At 42.6% G+C, this 19,246-nt stretch overlaps 1 protein-coding gene and 1 non-coding gene across 2 annotated transcripts; one reads left to right on the top strand and one right to left on the bottom strand.

Annotated features, from left to right (window-relative positions):
• Positions 1–16,575: 16,575 nt before the first annotated feature.
• On the bottom strand, positions 16,576–17,309 carry LOC104228657 (uncharacterized). The gene is made up of 2 exons (XM_009781162.1): positions 16,995–17,309; positions 16,576–16,905 (listed from the first exon to the last, which is right to left on the bottom strand). Exons 1-2 carry the CDS (start codon positions 17,307–17,309, stop codon positions 16,576–16,578), a joined length of 645 nt encoding a protein of 214 aa, XP_009779464.1.
• Positions 17,310–18,490: 1,181 nt separating this feature from the next.
• LOC138886621 (small nucleolar RNA R71) lies at positions 18,491–18,597 on the top strand. The gene has a single exon (XR_011405671.1). It is a non-coding gene; the product is annotated as a small nucleolar RNA R71 (small nucleolar RNA).
• The last annotated feature ends 649 nt before the right edge of the window (positions 18,598–19,246 follow it).

Here is a 19,246-nt window from a genome sequence, read left to right as displayed (position 1 = left end):
AGCGAGACCAGCCGGATCGCCATCTTTGACTTGGGAGCATTTTACGGTATTGTTTATGGAGAAGTTTCTCCCCGTTACCCAGAGAGAGGCCTATCGGAGGCAGTTTGAGCACCTCCAGCAGGGTTCCATAACTGTTACCCAGTATGAGACCAGGTTCATCGATCTAGATCGCCATGCTCTCATCATACTTCCCACTGAGAGAGAGAGAGAGAGTGAGGTTTATTTATGGTTTTATTCAGCCGATTCATCTTCAGTTGGCCAAGGAGGCCGGGAGCGAGATCACATTTCAGGAGGTGGCCAATGTGGCCCGCAGAGTTGAGACGGTTCTGTCATAGGGAGGTGGTCATAGGTCGGATAAGAGGCCCCATTATTCAGGCAGATTCAGTGGTACCTCGTCTGGAGGTAGAGATTCATATGGTAGAGGCCATCCCCTAGACCCTTTCAGTCAACACTCCAGGTCTCACATGGTACTTCGGGCGGTAGTGGTTCTCAACAGCGCTATTCGGATCAGTAGCCTATTAGTGCACCACCGCTTCAGAGCTTTCGGGGAGGTCATTCAGGTCGACAAGGTCAGCCTCAGCCCTCTTGGCTGCAACAGTCAGGTAGGTGCTATGAGTGTGGTGAGTATGGTCACATTAGGAGAGCTTGCCTGATATTGAGGGGTGCACAACCGCAACAACAGGGTCCTCGAGCTATGATTCAGGCACCAGAGGCTCCGCAGGCTGCCCAGCCAGCTAGAGGCGGGGGCAGAGGTGCTAGAGGTGGAGGTAGAGGTCCTAGAGGTGGAGGACAACCAGCAGTAGGCCGTCCTAGAGAGGCAGTTCAGGGTGGTGGGGCTCAACCCCGGTGTTATGCTTTGCCAGCCAGGCCAGAGGCTGAGTCTTCCGATGCTGTCATCATAGGTACTATTATGGTCTGTGATAGAGGTGCTTCAGTGCTATTTGACCCTGGGTCTACATATTCGTATATGTCATCCTATTTTGCACCCTACTTGGTTATGCCTAGCGATGCCTTGGGTGTTCCTGTATATGTATCTACACCGGTGGGTGATTCTATAGTGGTCGACCGAGTGCATCATTCCTGTGTAGTAGTATTTGAGGGTCTTGAGACCCGTGTTGACTTATTGCTCTTAGATATGGTGGACTTCGACGTTATATTGGGGATGGATTGGTTGTCCCCATACCATGCTATCTTGGATTGCCATGCCAAGACCGTGACCTTAGCCTTACCGGATTTACCCCGTTTAGAGTGGAGAGGGACTTCTGGTCATTATACCCACAATGTTATCTCATATGTGAAGGCTCGACGTATGGTCGAGAAGGGATGTTTGGCCTATTTGGCGTACATTCGTGATTCTAGCGCGGAGGTCCCTTCTATTGATTCTGTGCCCGTTGTTCGGGAGTTTCCTGAGGTTTTCCCTTCAGACCTGCCGGGTATGTCGCCCGACAGGGATATCGACTTTTGTATTGATTTGGCTCCGGGCACTCAGCCTATTTCTATCCTGCCATATCGTATGGCCCCGCCGGAGTTGAAAGAGTTAAAGGAACAGTTGCAAGGTTTGCTTGAGAAAGGTTTCATTAGACCCAGTGTTTCGCCTTGGGGTGCGCCGGTGTTGTTTGTTAAGAAAAAGGATGGTTCGATGAGAATGTGCATTAATTACCGACAACTGAACAAGGTTACAATTAAGAATAAGTATCCACTACCGAGGATTGATGATTTGTTCGATCAGTTTCAGGGTGCCAAGGTATTCTCAAAGATTGACTTGAGATCTGGCTACCATCAGTTGAGGATTAGGGCATCCGATATCCCTAAGACAACATTCCGCACTCGGTATGGGCATTATGAGTTCTTGGTTATGTCATTTGGGTTGACCAATGCCCCAACAGCCTTTATGGATTTGATGAACCGAGTGTTCAGGCCTTACTTGGACTCGTTCGTGATAGTCTTCATTGATGATATTCTGATATACTCCCGCAGTCAGGAGGAGCATGAGCAACACCTCAGAGTGGTTCTTCAGACTTTGAAGGATAGTCAATTATACGCCAAGTTTTCGAAGTGCGAGTTCTGGTTGAGTTCTGTTGCATTCCTGGGTCACGTTATTTCAGTAGAGGGTATTCAGGTTGATCCGAAAAAGATTGAGGCAGTCAAGAACTGGCCTAGACCAGCATCAGCCACAGAGATTCGGAGTTTCTTGGGATTGGCAGGTTACTATCGTCGGTTCGTGGAGGGGTTCTCATCTATTGCAGCCCCGATGACCAGGTTGACCTAGAAAGGTGCCCAGTTCAGATGGTCAGACGAGTGTGAGGCGAGCTTTCAGAGGCTCAAGACAGCTTTGACTACGGCACCGGTGTTGGTTTTGCCCACAGGTTCAGGGCCCTATACAGTCTATTGTGATGCATCTCGTATTGGACTTGGTGCAGTGTTGATGCAGGATGTCAAGGTCATTGCATATGCTTCGAGGCAGTTGAAGGTTCATGAGAAGAACTATTCAGTACATAATTTGGAGTTGGCAGCCATCGTTCATGCTTTGAAGATTTGGAGGCATTATTTATATGGTGTGACATGTGAGGTGTTCACGGATCATAAGAGTCTTCAGTATTTGTTCAAGCAAAAGGAGTTGAATTTGAGGCAAAAGAGGTTGTTGGAATTGTTGAAAGATTACGACGTCACTATCTTATATCACCCGGGAAAGGCCAATGTGGTGGCCGATGCCTTGAGTTGGAAGTCAGTCAGCATGGGCAGTCTTGCTTATATTCCGGTCAATGAGAGACCTCTTTCTTTGGACATTCAGGCTTTGGCCAATCAGTGTGTGAGGTTGGACATTTCTGAGCCTAGTTGAGTATTAGCTTGCGCGGTCGCTCGTTCTTCGTTATTGGAGCGTATCCGCGATCGACAGTTCGAAGATCCCCATTTGTGTGTCTTGAGAGACACGATGCAGCGTGGAGGTGCCAGGAAAGTAACCTTAGATGACGATGCTGTATTGAGATTGCATGGGCGAGTTTGTGTGCCCAATATTGATGGGATTCGAGAGTTGATCTTAGCGCAGGCCCACAGTTCTCGGTATTCTATTCATCCGGGCGCCGCGAAGTTGTATCAAAATTTGAGGCAACACTATTGGTGGCGCAGAATGAAGAAAGTCATTGTTGCATATGTGGATCGTTGTTTGAACTGTCAGCAGGTTAAGTACGAGCATCAGAGGCCCGGTGGTTTATTTCAGAGGATTGAGCTTCCCGAGTGGAAGTGGGAGAGGATTACTATGGATTTTCTTACTGGACTTCCGATGACTCGGAAGAAGTTTGATGCGGTTTGGGTTATTGTATATAGGCTGACCAAGTCAGCACATTTTGTTCCGGTTGCCACCACCTATTCGTCCGAGAGATTAGCTGAGATTTATATCAGGGAGATCGTTCGCCTTCATGAGGTGCCTATGTCTATCATCTCGGACCGAGGTCCACAATTTACCTCGCATTTCTGGAGAGCGATTCAGCAAGAGTTGGGCACCCAGGTTCAGTTGAGCACATCATTTCATCCCCAGACGGACGGTCAGTCCGAGAGGACTATTCAGATATTAGAGGATATGCTCAGAGCCTGTGTCATTGATTTCGGAGGCTCGTGGGACTAGTTCTTACCTTTAGCAGAGTTTGCCTACAACAATAGCTACCAGTCCAGCATTCAGATGACTCCGTATGAGGCGTTGTATGGTAGGCGGTGTCGGTCCCCAGTCAGATCATTTGAGCCGGGAGAGGCTCGGTTATTGGGTACAGACCTAGTTCAGGAGGCCTTGGATAATGTCAAGATCATTCAGGATAGACTTCGGACAGCTCAGTCTAGCCAGAAGAGTTATGCAGACCGCAAGGTCCGAGATATTGCTTTCATGGTTGGTGAACGAGTGTTGCTCTGTGTGTCGCCTATGAAGGGCGTGATGCGATTTGAGAAGAAGGGAAAGCTTAGCCCTAGGTTCATTGGCCCATTTGAGATCCTTGAGCGTGTGGGAGAGGTGGCCTATAGACTTGCTTTGCTGCCTAGCTTGGTAGCTGTGCATCCAGTGTTTCATGTATCTATGCTCCGGAAGTATCACGGCGATCCATCACACGTGTTAGATTTCAGCACTGTCTAATTGGACAAGGATCTGTCATATGAGGAGGAGCCGGTGGCTATTCTAGACCGACAGGTTCGACAATTGAGGTCGAAGAGTTTTCCTTCGGTGCGTGTTCAGTGGAGAGGTCAGCCTCCTGAGGCATCGACCTGGGAGTCCGAGTCCGATATGCGGAGCCGTTATCCTCTTTTATTTCCCGACTAAGGTACTTCTTTCTTTTGTCCGTTCGAAGACGAACGATTGTTTTAGAGGTGGAGAATGTGACGACCCAAAGGGTCATCGCCGTAATTCTTCCTTGTTCCGTGCTTTTGAGGCCTTGAAAACCTCGCTTTTAGTTGCCTTGATTTGCATGCACAGTCCGAGCGCGTAGCCGGAAAGCTTTTATGTTGAAATATGTGAATTATGTGAGAAATTTGATGAGTTTTGATATTAATATGCATAATATTGACTTCGGTCAATATTTTGGGTAAACGGACCCGGACCTGTGATTCGACGGTCCCGGAGGGTCCGTAGAAAAATATGGGACTTGGGCCTGTGCCCGGAATCATATTCCGACGTCCCAAGCCCGAGAAATGAATTTTTGTATGAAATTATTTCCTGAAATTTATTAAGGAAAATGAAGAAGAAAATTTATCAGAAAATTGTGGTATCGGGCTCGTATTTTGGTTCCGACGCTCGATACGAGTTTTAAATATGTTTTAAGCACTATCTGTAAAGTTTGGCTAAAAACGGACGTCATATGACGTGTTTCAGACTTAAAATGGGGAATTTGAGTTTATGAAAGTTGAAAGAAAATCATGAGTTTTGAGGCTTGATCCTATGTATATGATGTTATTTTGGCGATTTAATCGCACGAGTAAGTCTGTAAAGTATTTTCGAGATCAAATGAATGTTTGGTTTGGAGCCCCGAGGGCTCGGGTGAGTTTTGAGTAGGGCCCGAGAGGTGTTAGGCTTAAAAATGCGGGTTCAGATGTTGCAGGCCCCAATGCGGTCGCCACGCGGCCGCGGTGCTTTTCTGTGCGGTCCGCGTGGTGGAGTTCAGAGGGTCGACCAGCGCGGCCGCGCACCAAATCAGTGCGGTCCGCACTGGGTGGGTTTAGATAAAGCCCACTTCTTCCCTCCCTCGGCGCGACCGCGGTACATTTCTGCGCGGTCCCCACCAGCCCCCAGCAAAAGTATATATATTCGGGACTTTCAGTCATTTTTCCACTTTTCAAATACCCAAAACCTAAGAGGCGATTTTCCAAACAACTTTTCTTCTCCAAAACCATTGGTAAGTGATTTCTAACTTAATTTCTTCACTTCTTAACATCTTTTAACATGATTTCAACTTCAAATCAAAGATTTTCATGGGAAAATTGGGTGTTTTGGGTAGAACCTAGGTTTTTTACAAATTGAGAAGTTGGACCTCAATTTGGGGTCCGATTTCCAAACAAAACATATATTTGGATTCGTGGGAGAATGGGTAACAGGGTTTTGGTCCGAACCTCGAGTTTCGATCACGTGTGTCTGGGGGTATTTTTGACCTTTTTGGGAAAAACCTTGTAAAAACTATTTTTATGCATTGGGGTTAGTTCCAATAGTAATTATTAATGCATTCAAGTAATTTGTGACTAGATTCAAGCGGTTGGGTGGTGAATTCGAGAGGTAAAGCTATAATCGAGACTTGAGTTGGAGCATTCGAGGTAAGTTTTCGGTCTAACCTTAGCTTGAGGGATTAGGAGTTGAGTCATATCTGCTACTTGCTTCTTGTTGAGTACGACGTATAAGCAAGGTGACGAGTATCTATACGTTGGTGTCAAGCATGACCGTGAGTCTTATATTGTGATTTCCATGATTTTGTTGTATTATTCATGCTTTGATGAAGATTTCTATTTTTGTTGTGTAAAGTTGTGGAAAGAATTGTAACCTATGAACATTGAGGAGCGTTGACTCCAGTGGTGTAACGAATTGTGAAAGTATAAGTGATAATTGAAACTCTAGAGTGCTATTGTTGAGTTGTGGTTCCCTTGCATTGTGTTCTTATTTGATATTACGGATGCTTAGGTTGATGATTCTTTGTGTTAGGTGTTGTAATAAGTTTAGTTATAGCTGAAGTAGTTAGATGTTGTAACGAGTTTGGTTATAGCTGAGGTAGTTAGGTGTTGTAACGAGTTTGGTTATAGCTGAGGTAATCAGGTGTTGTAACAAGTTTAGATATAGTTGTGGTAGTTAGGTGTTGTAACAAGTCTAGATGTAGCTGAGGTAGTTAGGTGATAACAAGTTTGGTTATAGCTGTTTCTCCCTTGCCGGGAAGTTAGTATATTCCTTATGTTCCCTATTTGGATTTGTTCGTGATTGTTTTCATCGACGATATTGATGAACTAAAATGGGAGCGGGTGGTACGCCTACAACAAGATAATGAAATGGGGGCGGGTTGTACGCCCACCACAAGATAATGAAATGGGAGCGAGTGGTACGCCTACCACAGGATATGATGAAATAGGAGCGGGTGGTACGCCTACCACAAGATAATGAATTGGATCGGATTGCATGCCGCAATTGCTATATATATATATATTGGATCGGGTTGCACGCCGCAACAGATATTATATTGGATCGGGTTACGCGCCGCAAACAGCTATATATATGTGGATCGGGTTGCACGCCGCAACAATGTTAAATGATAAGGGATCGGGTTGTGCGCCGCAACAGTATTGTTATTGTATCGTTGTAGGTATTGAGCTGTCCTTTCATCTTTTAACAAGTTTCTTTTTGTTGGTCTTGATATGTTTCCCCAAAGCATGTACCCCTTCCATTTTAAACTGCTTATTCCTGTTTATTTTCCTCAACATATTATATATCTTCTCAGGTTTATCTGGAGTCTGGTCCTAGCCTCGTTACTACCTCGCCGGGGTTAGGCCAGACACTTACCAGCACATGGGGTCGGTTGTGCTGATGCTGCACTTCTGTGCTTTTTTCACAGATTACGGTACCGGAGCAGCTTTAGGACCACATCAGTAGCGTATTGATCGGGAGCTGACTTCAGTCTAGAGACTTCAAGGTAGCCTAGCTGACGTTCGCAGGCCGAAGTCCTTCTCCATGTTTAGTTTGTCTTCATTGTACCGAGACAGATATTTTGTATTTCCATTCAGACTTGTTTGTAGCACTCTTTAGCAGTCCGTGAGTTAGTAATACCAGATTTTGGGTAGAGATTTGTCTTAAACTTCCGCATTTGAATTTTAGTTTTATAAACTTAAAGTCTTCCGTTTCTTTTATTTAATTGCTTTCGTATATGGTTATTGTTCAGAAGTTATCAGAGAATGTTTAAAGTTTGGCTGGCCTAGCTCCGTTAGTAGGCGCCATCACGACTCTCGATGGTGGGGAAATCCGGGTCGTGACACCACTGGTCTCCAGAATACCCGCTGTATGAAGCATCCTCTGACACTTGTCCAAGAAACCCTAGGCATCCTCGCCCTCTGCACCGCTGAAGGTCGGAGGTTGAAGTCTACCAAACCTCTCCAACCTAAGCTGCTCGTCCTCTGGCATGAAAAGGACTATATAGTCCTGAGCAGCTGCAACAGGCTGGGCTGGATGTGCCCCCGGCGTCTGAAGTCCCTACATGTCGTGCTCATGTGTGCGAGCGGCGGGAGTCTGATTGCCTCCCCTGGCCTGAAAAGTAGCTGCGGCTGTAGTGGCTGAAACCGCCTGAGCTAGGTCTGTGCAAACTGATAAGATCTGAGCCAAGGCCTCCTAAAGACCGGAACCACAATGGGCACAGTTGTGCTTGAACTAGTGCTGTTGGAGCGTCCATAACTGGGACCTGGTCCTGAACTAGGGCGGCTGGTGGGTCTGCAGGTGCTGCCCTAGCTACTGTACGGGCCACACCTCTGCCCCTACCACGACCGCGTCCTCGGCCTCTAGTGGCCACAGCTAGTGGTACTAGTGGTCGTCCATCCTGACTGGCAGCGCGTGTCCTCACCATCTAGAGAGAACATAATAACAGAAGTTTAGTACTCGGGTCAACAAATTTGCACGACAAGAATTTCAAGAATATGAAGTTTTTCCTAAAGGTTCTGCAGCCTCTCGAGGATAAATACAAATGTCTCCGTACCAATCCGCGAGACTCTACTGAACCTTCTTATGACTCGTGAGACCTATGTAACCTAGGCTCTGATACCAACTTGTCACGACCCTAAACCCGGACCCGGTCGTGATGGCGCCTCTTGTGAAGCCAGCCAACTATTCCCAATTCAATATTAAATAGTTAAACAGTAAGAAGCAGTCTAAATCATGATTTAAATAAACCAAAGTTCAAATAAATAATGGCATAATTCACGGAAAATAACCCAACACAGCCCGATACCGGGGTGTCACTAGTCATGAGCATCTAAACAATCCATAGTACTCGGGAAAACTACAAAGTTTAATACAGAAAACTAAGAACATGAAGAAATAAGATAGGAAAGAGCTCCAGGCTGCGAACGCCAACAACTACCTAAAGACTTCTCGGATCCGCCTAAGCTGGGAATGATCAGCACTCGGGAGCGGGACCGACTACACCTGAATCTGCACATGGGGTGCAAGGATTAAAGTGAGCACTCCAACTCAGTGCGTAATAATCATAAGACTGAAAGCAGGAAATCACGTAAGGCACAAATCATGATATAATGAAGCAGTAAAACAGGTAAAGACAGTAACTCAGTAAAAATATGAGAAAGTCATTTTTATTCAACTTAAACTTCACGAAAAGCCTTTTAACAATTTAAGCAGGTGATTGACAGGCAATTAAAGGAAAATAAACACATAAAGGTTTGCACCGCGGGCACAGTATCAACAACTCAGCCCCTCGGGCAATATCTCAGAAACATACTAGCCCCTCGGGCTCAATCTCACATCACAATGGGTACCCGCGCTCACTGGGGGTGTGTAGACTCCTGTAGGGGCCCTTGCGGCCCAAGCGCAATATCAAAACATATCGTGCCGTCATCACTAGGCTCTCAACCCTATATCAATCAAGCAATGGCGTACATATCTCAGGCCCTTGGCCTCAAATCACGATCGGTGTTTCCTCACAATATAGGCCCTTGGCCTTACTCAGTCAAAAATCCTCACAAGCCACTCGGCAGTAGTAAAAACAGGATTTTCTCAGCCCAATTATCATTTAAAAGATTATATAAGGGTTAAAACTTAGTAAACATGGATGAGTATGAAAATAGTGAAATATATCATGACTGAGTTCAAGTAGTAAGTCAAAACAGTGAGAAAATATCAATAAAAATCCCCGAAGGGTTCAAATAGTTGGTACGAGGCCCAAATATGGCATTCAACCCAAATAATGATAATAGCAATTAGATTTCAGTCAAATATGCGGTAAAATAGTCAATCGGGGCAGACTAAGTCACAATCCCTAACTGTGCATGACCCCACGCTCGTCATCTAGCGTGTGCACACCTCAATATAGCACAACGATGCGCAATTCAGGGTTTCAAACCCTCAGAACATTATTTACAATCATTACTCACTTCGAACCGGTCAAATCTCTAGCCCGCGATGCCTTTTCCCCTCAAATCGGCCTTTACTCGCGTCGAATCTATCCAAAATCAGAACGAGGACGTCAAAATATGCTAAGGGAACGAAGCCTAAGCAAAACTAATCAAATTATAGCACAAATCCCGAAATTACCAAAACCCGATCCCCAGGCCCATGCCTCAGAATTCGGTAATTTTTACATTAATAGATTCCTTATCTCCCCACGAGTTCATACATATCAAAAGTTCTGAAATTCGACCTCAAATGGTCTTTCAAATCCTCAAGCAAAAGTTTATTTTCCAAGCCCTAGTTTCCCCAATTTTAACCCTTAATTTCCATAATTTCTAGCACTAATCCGTGAAATGATAGCATAGGAACGTGTTTTAGGTCCAAATTCCTGACCTCAATGAAGTTCCCTTGAAATCCCTCTTTCAAATCATCCAAAAAGCTCCAAAGTCGAAATAGAAATGGTGAAATTAGCTCAAAATCGCGAATGACACAATTTATACCTTCTGCCCAGACATTTTCGCATCTGCGACCAATATTCTGCTTCTGTGGTACCGCTTCTGCGGTCAAACCACCGTATTTGCGGTCCTCACTTAAGTTACCAAAACCGCATCTGCGATACATTTCCCGCGTCTGCGCCTTCGCAGGTGCGGTCCCACAACCGCATCCCTCCAGATTCCGCTTCTGCGACCTCTCTTCCCGCATATGCGGTGTCGCACCTGCGGTTCCCAATCCGCAGGTGCGGAAATACCAGAAGCAGCAAAATCTGCAGCTGCAACAATTCCTCAAACTCCCCATCAACCATCCGAAATCAACCCGAGGCCCCGGGGACCTCAACCAAAGACACCAACATATCCCAAAACCTTATTAAAACTTATTCCAATCTTCAAAACACACCAAACAACATCAAATCACCCAAAACACATCGGATTCAAGCCTAAGTTTTCCAAAATCTTCCGAATTTCGCTTTTTGATAAAAAACCCAACCAAACCACGTCCGAATGACCTAAAATTTTGCACACACATCCCAAATGACACCGCGAAACTACTGCAAACTCTCAGAATTCCATTCCGACCCCTATATCAAAATCTCGCCTACCAACTAGAAATCACAAAATATCAACCTCGCCAATTCAAGCCTAAATCAACTATGAACCTCCAAAACTCACTCCGGTCATGATCCTAAGTCACAAATCATCTTCTGAAGCTAACCGAACCATCAGAACTCACATTTGAGCCATCTAACACATAACTCAACATCCGATTGACTTTTCCAACTTAAGCTTCCTCAAAAGAGACTAAGCGTCTTAATCCTTACCAAAATCATTCCGGATTCGATCAGACCAACCGATACCACATAACACGAATAAAAAAAAGCATAAAGAAGCAAAAATGGGAGAAACGGAGTGGTAACTCATGAGACGACTGGCCGGGTTGTCATAATTTATCCTTAAAACAATATAATTGAATTTGTACGTGGTTTATAGACAAGTGAATTAATTTGATCTTAAAATGATAAATAAATTAAAAAAATATAAGACTTCGGGTTGAAATCGAGATAAGACAACATAAATCTTGGTTACGGAAGCAGAGCATCCGAAGGCAGTAGTAACAATATTAATAAGCAATAAAATAAAATATTATTGAGCTCTGAACAGTATATAGTATAAGCTTGTCATAAAATTCTCCTTACAATGGTTGTTGCAATCTCTATTTACGGTGGTACCTAGGGAACAAGGTCCTAGGATCAAGTCCCTCTTAAATGACAATTATAGGGGCAATTGAAAAATGTATAACGGTAGGCAGTAAATATCATATTCTCTGTAATGGACTACATACTTAATGCTATAGAATATTCTCCATTGAATGTCATCGGGTGGCATGCATTTATCTCGTCTTTATGAACATCATTTCCTTTTAGGATAAACGAGATTGCCGCCTTCGGACCTGGTTGCCTTCTGCCTTCGGCTCCATGTGTCGATTTATTATATGAGCATTTAATATGAACATATATCATCCTATACAGATAGTCCCCCTGCTTTACGGTGGCACGTCATTATGTTACTGGGAAGTTGGTGAAGATACCTTTTTTGTCGGGAAATTTTCTGACCCACCCTGAAAAGTTTCTGAAGGTTGATTAGACGCACGTGTCTCCGTATTTAATGCCCCGAACACGCGTCATCCCCTAATTCAGCAACACTTACGCTGGTTCTTGAGGTAATCATCCCCACAATTTTAGCCGCCTATTCCATTACTTATACGAATCACTCTTCCCCTTTTCCACTTCATACTTCTCTAAACTCTCTCAAACTCTTTTTACTCAGCTCATACTTGTTTTCAACTCCCTCTAATCTTCTTCTTCAGAGAAAAAACCTTTCTCCATTCTAATAACAATGGTTTCCTCTTCTAGAAATTCCAGTGCTTCAAAGAACAAAGAAAGTGCTGATGCTGCTGCTCCTCCCACGATAAGCACCATCATTCCCAGAAAGCTTACTACCACTAAGGACTTCTGATCACACCCAACTATGCCTTATAAAAGGACTAAGTGGTCGCTGCAAAAATAATCCCATAGGGAACTAGCCTATTTTCTACAACTTTTTGTATAGCTAATAATAAGCTCAGAAAACTTTCAAAATTTTAGATTTGATTTGAGCAATAAAAAGTATCAATGAGCAAGAATGAAGATGAATTCAAGGATAAAAGGATCTAGGGTTTACGATTTCCCCAATCCGACACGTTAGCTATATTCTCGCCGCAATACTCTCTAAAGATGATGAGTTCTTATTTACCGCAATTATCTCTCGATCAATTACGTTATTTACTCATGTATACTATCGAACTACTCTAACTGACAATTCGTACAACTCATAAATAACACGCCAAAGCTTCGTTATCTCTAATACCACTTTTAAATTCAAGTAATTAATCTCTTAACTTACTCTAAAGTGAAATTGTTCAACAATAATCTAATCAAGTGTTCTCTCTCAAGCAACACAAGATAACTAGACACGATTAATCAAGGACCCTTCAATTAACCACAAGAAATACATAGTTGAACAATTAAAGAGTAAAAACAATTTAATTATTTCAAAACACAATCAAGACTTCATTCAACAATTGGTTCCATCAACCCTAGATGATGGGTTTAGCTACTCATAATACTATGCAAGATTACAATATAGAAAGTCATAACCAACAATGGAAATAAGAAGAAGAAGATGAAAAACTCGTAGAAGAATTCTCCGTCTTGCTCCTTGTATGTTCTTGCATCCAAAGTATTGTCTAACCCTTCAAAAACGGCTTGAAGTTGTATTTATATCGAATAGGGTTGGTGTAGGGTGTCCTTGATCTCCCATAATTCGAAAAGGACACGTTGTGTCATGTGCCAGAGTTGGTGCAACGCGCGACTTCTGGCACGCTCCCAATTATTTCTTCTTTTTCTTTGTTCTTTCGCATGCCAGGTCCAGTGCCAACAACCATACTTAGCTATTTTATTTATTTATTTTCTAAGTCGTTTCGCGCCTACTTTCACGCAATACACCAATTGTGGCATGCTTCCAGCTCTTGCAACTCTATCTTTTTGCATCAACTCATCTAATTCTTGCCAACTTCCATCCAAATTCACTCCTACACATGATACACACATAATGAGTATTTTACGTTTATAAACATGTGATTTCCCACAACTCACATAAAAAATGATATGAAACTATACTAAAAATGTGCATTTTTAGTCATTTATTACCACTCCACACTTAAATTCTTGCTCGTCCTCGAGCAACTCAAAATTAAGCACATCAGCAAGTAACACATTTCCAAAGCATACTCAAACATCAGAGTAATGACAATAGTTTATATCAACGCTTAGAACCCAGCATAAGAGTGATTGACATCTTTTCTCATTTTTAGACCAATGCCACGACTATTTAAAATATTTGTGTTACTCTTCTCACATCCTAGCCTCAAAAATTGACTCTAATACATTCCATTCTATGACTTGCTTCTTGGGCAAACTCAAAAACCAAAGGCTTTATCAATCCTTCGCAAATCATGTGCCCTTACCAACAAACCACAGAGAGAAATAGTCCACACACTTAAATATAAATTCAAGTGTAATCTAAGGATTAAAATATTGAAAGAATTCACTCACTCTCGCAATAAAACTCATATTTCACCCAAGTTCATACCATAAGCTTGCCCGTAGTGTAAGACTTGATAATTTAAGCTTGTAAAATCCAGGATCAAGTAGGACTTCATACGTTGTAATGTAAGCTAAGGGACGGGTATATATATATATATATATATATATATATATATATATATATATATATATATATATATATATTGACCAACCCTTCTAAGCACTTTAATACACCTCGTTTCAAGCACATTCTTGTCATGACCAATTCAATATTTTACAGAAAAACCATACACAATTACACCCTTTTTCATTAAGCATATCAACATATAGATACTCACTAGCCCGAATAAAGATATGGGAGTGCCATTCATTTTTTTCCTTTTTTTTACACTCTTTAATTTGGTATTTTCGGCTAGCAAGGCTTTAAACACAAGTTCACCTTTTCGGCCTTTTATGGTTCTACTCAAAAGCTCCCCGATCTCTTCCTTCACTTTTTCAGCGACTAAGTGCTTTTGAAGGTAAAGGGTGAACAAGATACGATTTAGAACAAAATAGGGGTTGGCTCGTAATATGGGTGCTAAAGAAAAAGGTCTGCAGGCTCAAAAGGGCTGACTACAGATAATGTTATCAGTGGTAGACATATAGGCTGAAGGTTCAATCAAAGAAATGCCTATATCATTTCCTAGACTCACAATACTTATCATTTCGCTTCGACTCACACACGGGGAAAGTTCTAGACTAACAAGGAACGTCATAGAGTACAATCAAAATCTCACTTCAAACAATGCACATGACTCACTCAGAACGACTCAGAACCAACTCTCAAGTTAAGCAACTGGCAGAGTCATCATAACATTCAAACACTAGGAATTAACAACAGAGCCAATAGACGAGCCCAAGTGTGAAAAGAAAGTCACATATACTCTCAGGCATATAGCCACAAGAATTATGAAGAAAGTACTCAACGCAAATGCTCCGGACCTAAGCCATGATGTAAAACATGTCAAAAACAAAGATTACTCAAGCTCTCGTTCCATTATCAGTTCAACAAGAAAAGAATAAGGGAGAGAAGAAAGAAGACAAAACAAAAAAATTCTTTTTGTATTTTTCTTTAGACTTTAGTCCCTCAAGAAAACTATCTAGAAAATCCGTTGTCGGAAAAAGTATACAAATTTAATTACAATGTTTGAGAATCTACCTAAAAAATAGCCAGTTCAAGAAAATGGCATCCTTGGGAAAGAATCATGGTTTAAAGAAAACCCGGTATTGAGCCACTAAAAAAACTACTGTAATTATACAATTACAATGGCCGTAAGTGTGATCATGCAATTAAAAATGTATCACTAGCAATTAAACACATACCAAAAATATCAAAATATGACACCCCACCCCACACTCAAGAATGTGCATTGTCCTCAGTTGCACAATATCACAAAAATACAAATAAGCAAGATCAAAAGTAGATCAGGTGTCAGAAACTCCCTCATTATTACTCTGGCAGTAGCGAGGACCGGTCGTGAGCTTTAGTCCTCGATGTTGATTGATCCTGTAGTGCGACACCAGACGTGTCAACTGCTGTTATCAGCTCGTCCTCCCAGTCGGGTGCAACGATGATTGGTGCAGTCACCAGTCTCGTCTTTAACTCCTCAAATCCTAACCTGCAATCATCAGAAAACACAAAGGGGTGATCCTTTTCAAGCAGTTTACATAAGGGGTTAGCAATTTTAGAGAAATTCTTTATAAATTGCCTGTAGAAACCGGCGTGCCCAAGGAAACTTCTTGCTGCCTTGGCCGAAGTGGGAGGTGGAAACTTCTTAATCACGTCAACCTTAGCATGGTCGACCTCAATACCCTTACTTGACACTCGATGTCCTAAAACTATACCTTCTTGTACCATAAAATGGAACTTCTCCCAGTTCAACCCCAAGTTTTTCTCCTAAGACCTTTTCAACGCTCTTCTCAAATTGTGAAGACAGTCTTCGAATGAATTCCCCACCACTGAGAAATCATCCATAAAGACTTCCATAATATCTTCAACCATATCAACGAAAATGACTAACATACACATCCGAAAGGTGGCCGGTGTATTGCATAGTCCAAATGGCATTCTCCGAAAGGCAAAGATGCCATACGGACAAGTAAATGACATTTTTTCTCTATTCTCAGGGGCTATTGTGATCTGATTGTACCCCGAATATCCATCCAAAAAGTAGAAGTGAGACCTCCCTGCCAATCTATCCAACATTTGGTCAATGAATTGTAGGGGAAAGTGGTCTTTCGGGGTGGCAGTGTTCAGGTTTCTGTAATCCGTGCAAATTTGACAATCCATGACTGTACGAGTAGAGATCAACTCATTATTCTCATTTTGTACAACAGTTTTACCACCTTTCTTCGGAACACATTGTACTGGGCTTATCCAAACGCTATCCAAGATCGAAAAAATGATGCCCGCATCCAGCCACTTAACCACTTCCTTCTTCACCACTTCCTTCATGTTCGGGTTCAACCTTCTTTGATGTTCCCTGGAAGGTTTGTGCCCCTCTTCCAAGAGAATTTTTTGCATGCAAAAGGTCGGGCGGATACCCTTTATATCTGCCATGGTCCAACCAATAACAGTCTTACATTCTTGTAACACCTATAGGAGTTGTTCTACATGTACAACTAACAAACCAGATGAGATAATAACATGTAAAGTATAATTAGGCCCTAAGAAAGCATACCTGAGGTGAGATGGAAGCGATTTCAGGTCCAACTGTGGTGGCTCATTTATCGATGGCTTTGCAGGTGGTGTTTCTCTTTCTTCTGAGTACAATGGCTCGAACTACGGTTCCCTTTTCCAGAATCCTTGACCTTCGAGAGCCATGACCCACTTTGCCAACTCTTTACCATCCATATCTTCCAAATTCATCAAGTAAGCTTCTAATGAGTCTCTGACATTAAGTGGTGCATCCTCCTCTTGTAGTATCACATCAACTGCCTCTACAAGTGAACAATTTGCAAATTCGTTGGGTCTCCTCACAGGCTGTTGAACATTGAATATTATTTCTTCATTATTCAACCTCATTTTTGACTCTCTAGTCTCACAGTCAATCAACGCTCTTCCAGTGGCTAAGAACGGCCTTCCTAAAAATATGGGTATTTTTTGGTCAACCTGGCAGTCAAGAATCATAAAATCAGCAGGAAATACAAACTTTCCCACTTGGATGAGCACATTATCTAGAATCATGTAGGCTTTTTCACTGTGCGATCAGCCAGTTGCAGCAACATTGAGGTCGATCTAGCTCTGCCAATGCCTAACTTTGTGTAGATTGCCAAGGGAATCAAGTTAATACTGGCTGCCAAGTCACACAATGCTTTAGCAAAAGCATAACTTCCAATTGTGCTTGGGATAGTGAAACTATCGGGATCAGACAATTTTTGAGCCATAGGTCTTGTCACTACCGCAATACAAGTTTGAGTCAGAGTTACAATAGACAAGTCTTGGAAGTCAATTTTTCGAAACATCAAATCATTCATCATTTTCGCATAGCCTGACATTTCCCTCAAAGCATCCATTAGCGGAATATTCAATTGAATTTATTTGAGCATTTCCATAAATTTCCTGTATTGATCATCTTTCTTTTGCTTTGCCAATCTTTTAGGGAATGGTACTGGAATCAGCTTCTGCCCACTGCTCTGTGTCTTTTGCTGATTAGAGGTCTTTTCCACTACATGTTCTGGGAGCTGTTCAATTTCCTTTTCTTTGCCTTTGTCAACTTGTGCTTGCTCAATTACAACCTCTGTGAGCTCTGTCGACTCATCGATCTCGAATGGCACTGGAGTAATTAGCACTATGTCTCTACTAGATTGAGCAACTTCTTGCTCTCTGTCTAAATCCCTTCCATTCCTGAGACTCACTACCATTAACTGATTTGGGTTCTACTCTTTTGGATTGATGTTTGTGTCTGCAGAAAACGTTCCTTGTGGGTGATTTTTCAAATCTATGGACAGCTGGCCAAACTGAGTTTCAATGCCTTTAATAGCCGAGTCATGTGCAACTAACTTTTTTTGCATCCTTCCATTTGTCCCAATGATGTGTTGCAACACGCCCTTGATTTCTATCATAGTAATGTCATCCTGTCATGTCACCTGTTGTTGATGAGGCGGTTGGTAAGCCAACTGTTGTTGGTGTTGCTGATTGTAGCCCTATTTTTTTTAATATGGCACGACTTGGCCTTGTGGTCGTGCTCCCCCAAGATTGGTATTGTACTATTGCTGAGTTGGCCTATACTACTAATTTTGAGGTCCCGTTGCTGTCTACCTTGCCTCTGACCCCCAAAATTATTGACGTAATTCATGTCTTCTCTGAAGCCCTGGTTATCATTGTCTCCACTCCACAAACAAACATATGACTGATTTATGCAGGGAGTGCATAATCCTTCATTTGTTGTGTCAACAATGTGAACCTGTTTTGTGCCTATCTCATTAATTTTCTTTGTCAACAAGCTCATCTGGGTCATGAGAGTGGCTATGTTTTCTGCATTTGTATTGTTTGGGTCTAGAGTAACAGAATGCACTACTGGAGTGAGTGTTGTATCCCTTGTCATCCATCTTGAATTTTGAGCCATCTTGTCAAGAAGAATCTTACACTCTATGAATGATTTGCTCAAGAATGCACCCCCGCTGAAGTATCTACATTGGCCTTCAGACTGCCAGCCAAACTCATATAGAATCTTTGTCCTAGCATCCGATCTGGGATGCCATGGTGTGGACACTTCACCAACATGCCCTTAAACCTCTCCCAAGTTTCCTACAAAGTTTCAGTTGGTTTCTTCCTGAACTGCAATATCTCATCAATTTGCCTTGCATACTTGTTGGGTGGATAGAACTTGTTTATGCTTGACTAGTTCCTCCCATGTAGAAATGGAGTTTATTGGGAGATAATTCAGCCAAGTTTGAGTCTCCCCAGTCACTAAGAATGGAAACAGTAACTGATATGGGGCTATAATTCCATTGTTTCGTACATTATTTGCCTTACATTTTACATTCTTTAATGATAAATTACACTTTATTTGTGTGTAATGGAGTCTATTTTATGTGTAGGTAAATTGGAGATGAAAGTAGAGCAAAAGGGATACTTAAACGTTGAAAGTGTGCTCGAGAACAATGAAAAGGAGAAAGCTGGCGAAGCCAGGCCTAAAGCAAGTGTTAGCCTGGCGAGGCCAGGCAAAGGCTAGCTTAACCAAGCGTTATGCCTGGCCATGCCAGGCCTGGGGCCAGGTCCATTCCTAGTTTTGAAAATTTATTTCATCTTCTGGTTTGACTAGGACTTGACCTACACGTTTAGGTCTTTTCCTACACATATAAATAGACCTAAAAACCCCACTTTGAAGGGGATTCAACCTAGAGAGAGCAAGGAGCCGCCGTGAAGGCCGGGTTTCATCTTTTCTTCCATCAAACTTAGTAATTTTTATGTTTATTTGTATGATTTGTTGTTTGGCTACCATGTCTAT

The sequence above is a fragment of the Nicotiana sylvestris genome, chromosome 2 (assembly GCF_000393655.2).
Source record: "Nicotiana sylvestris chromosome 2, ASM39365v2, whole genome shotgun sequence".
NCBI lineage: Eukaryota > Viridiplantae > Streptophyta > Magnoliopsida > Solanales > Solanaceae > Nicotiana > Nicotiana sylvestris.
Note: the sequence above shows the minus strand (reverse complement) of the source record. Positions and strands in the feature narration are given on the sequence as shown.

Excerpts from the sequence above, each read along its gene's own strand:
- LOC104228657 (XM_009781162.1), bottom strand. The coding sequence starts at position 17,309 with ATGGATGCTTTGAGGGAAATGTCAGGCTATGCGAAAATGATGAATGAT. Across the intron at positions 16,906-16,994 it reads TGCAACTGGCTGATCGCACA|GTTGACCAAAAAATACCCAT; the intron begins GTGAAAAAGCCT and ends CTTGACTGCCAG.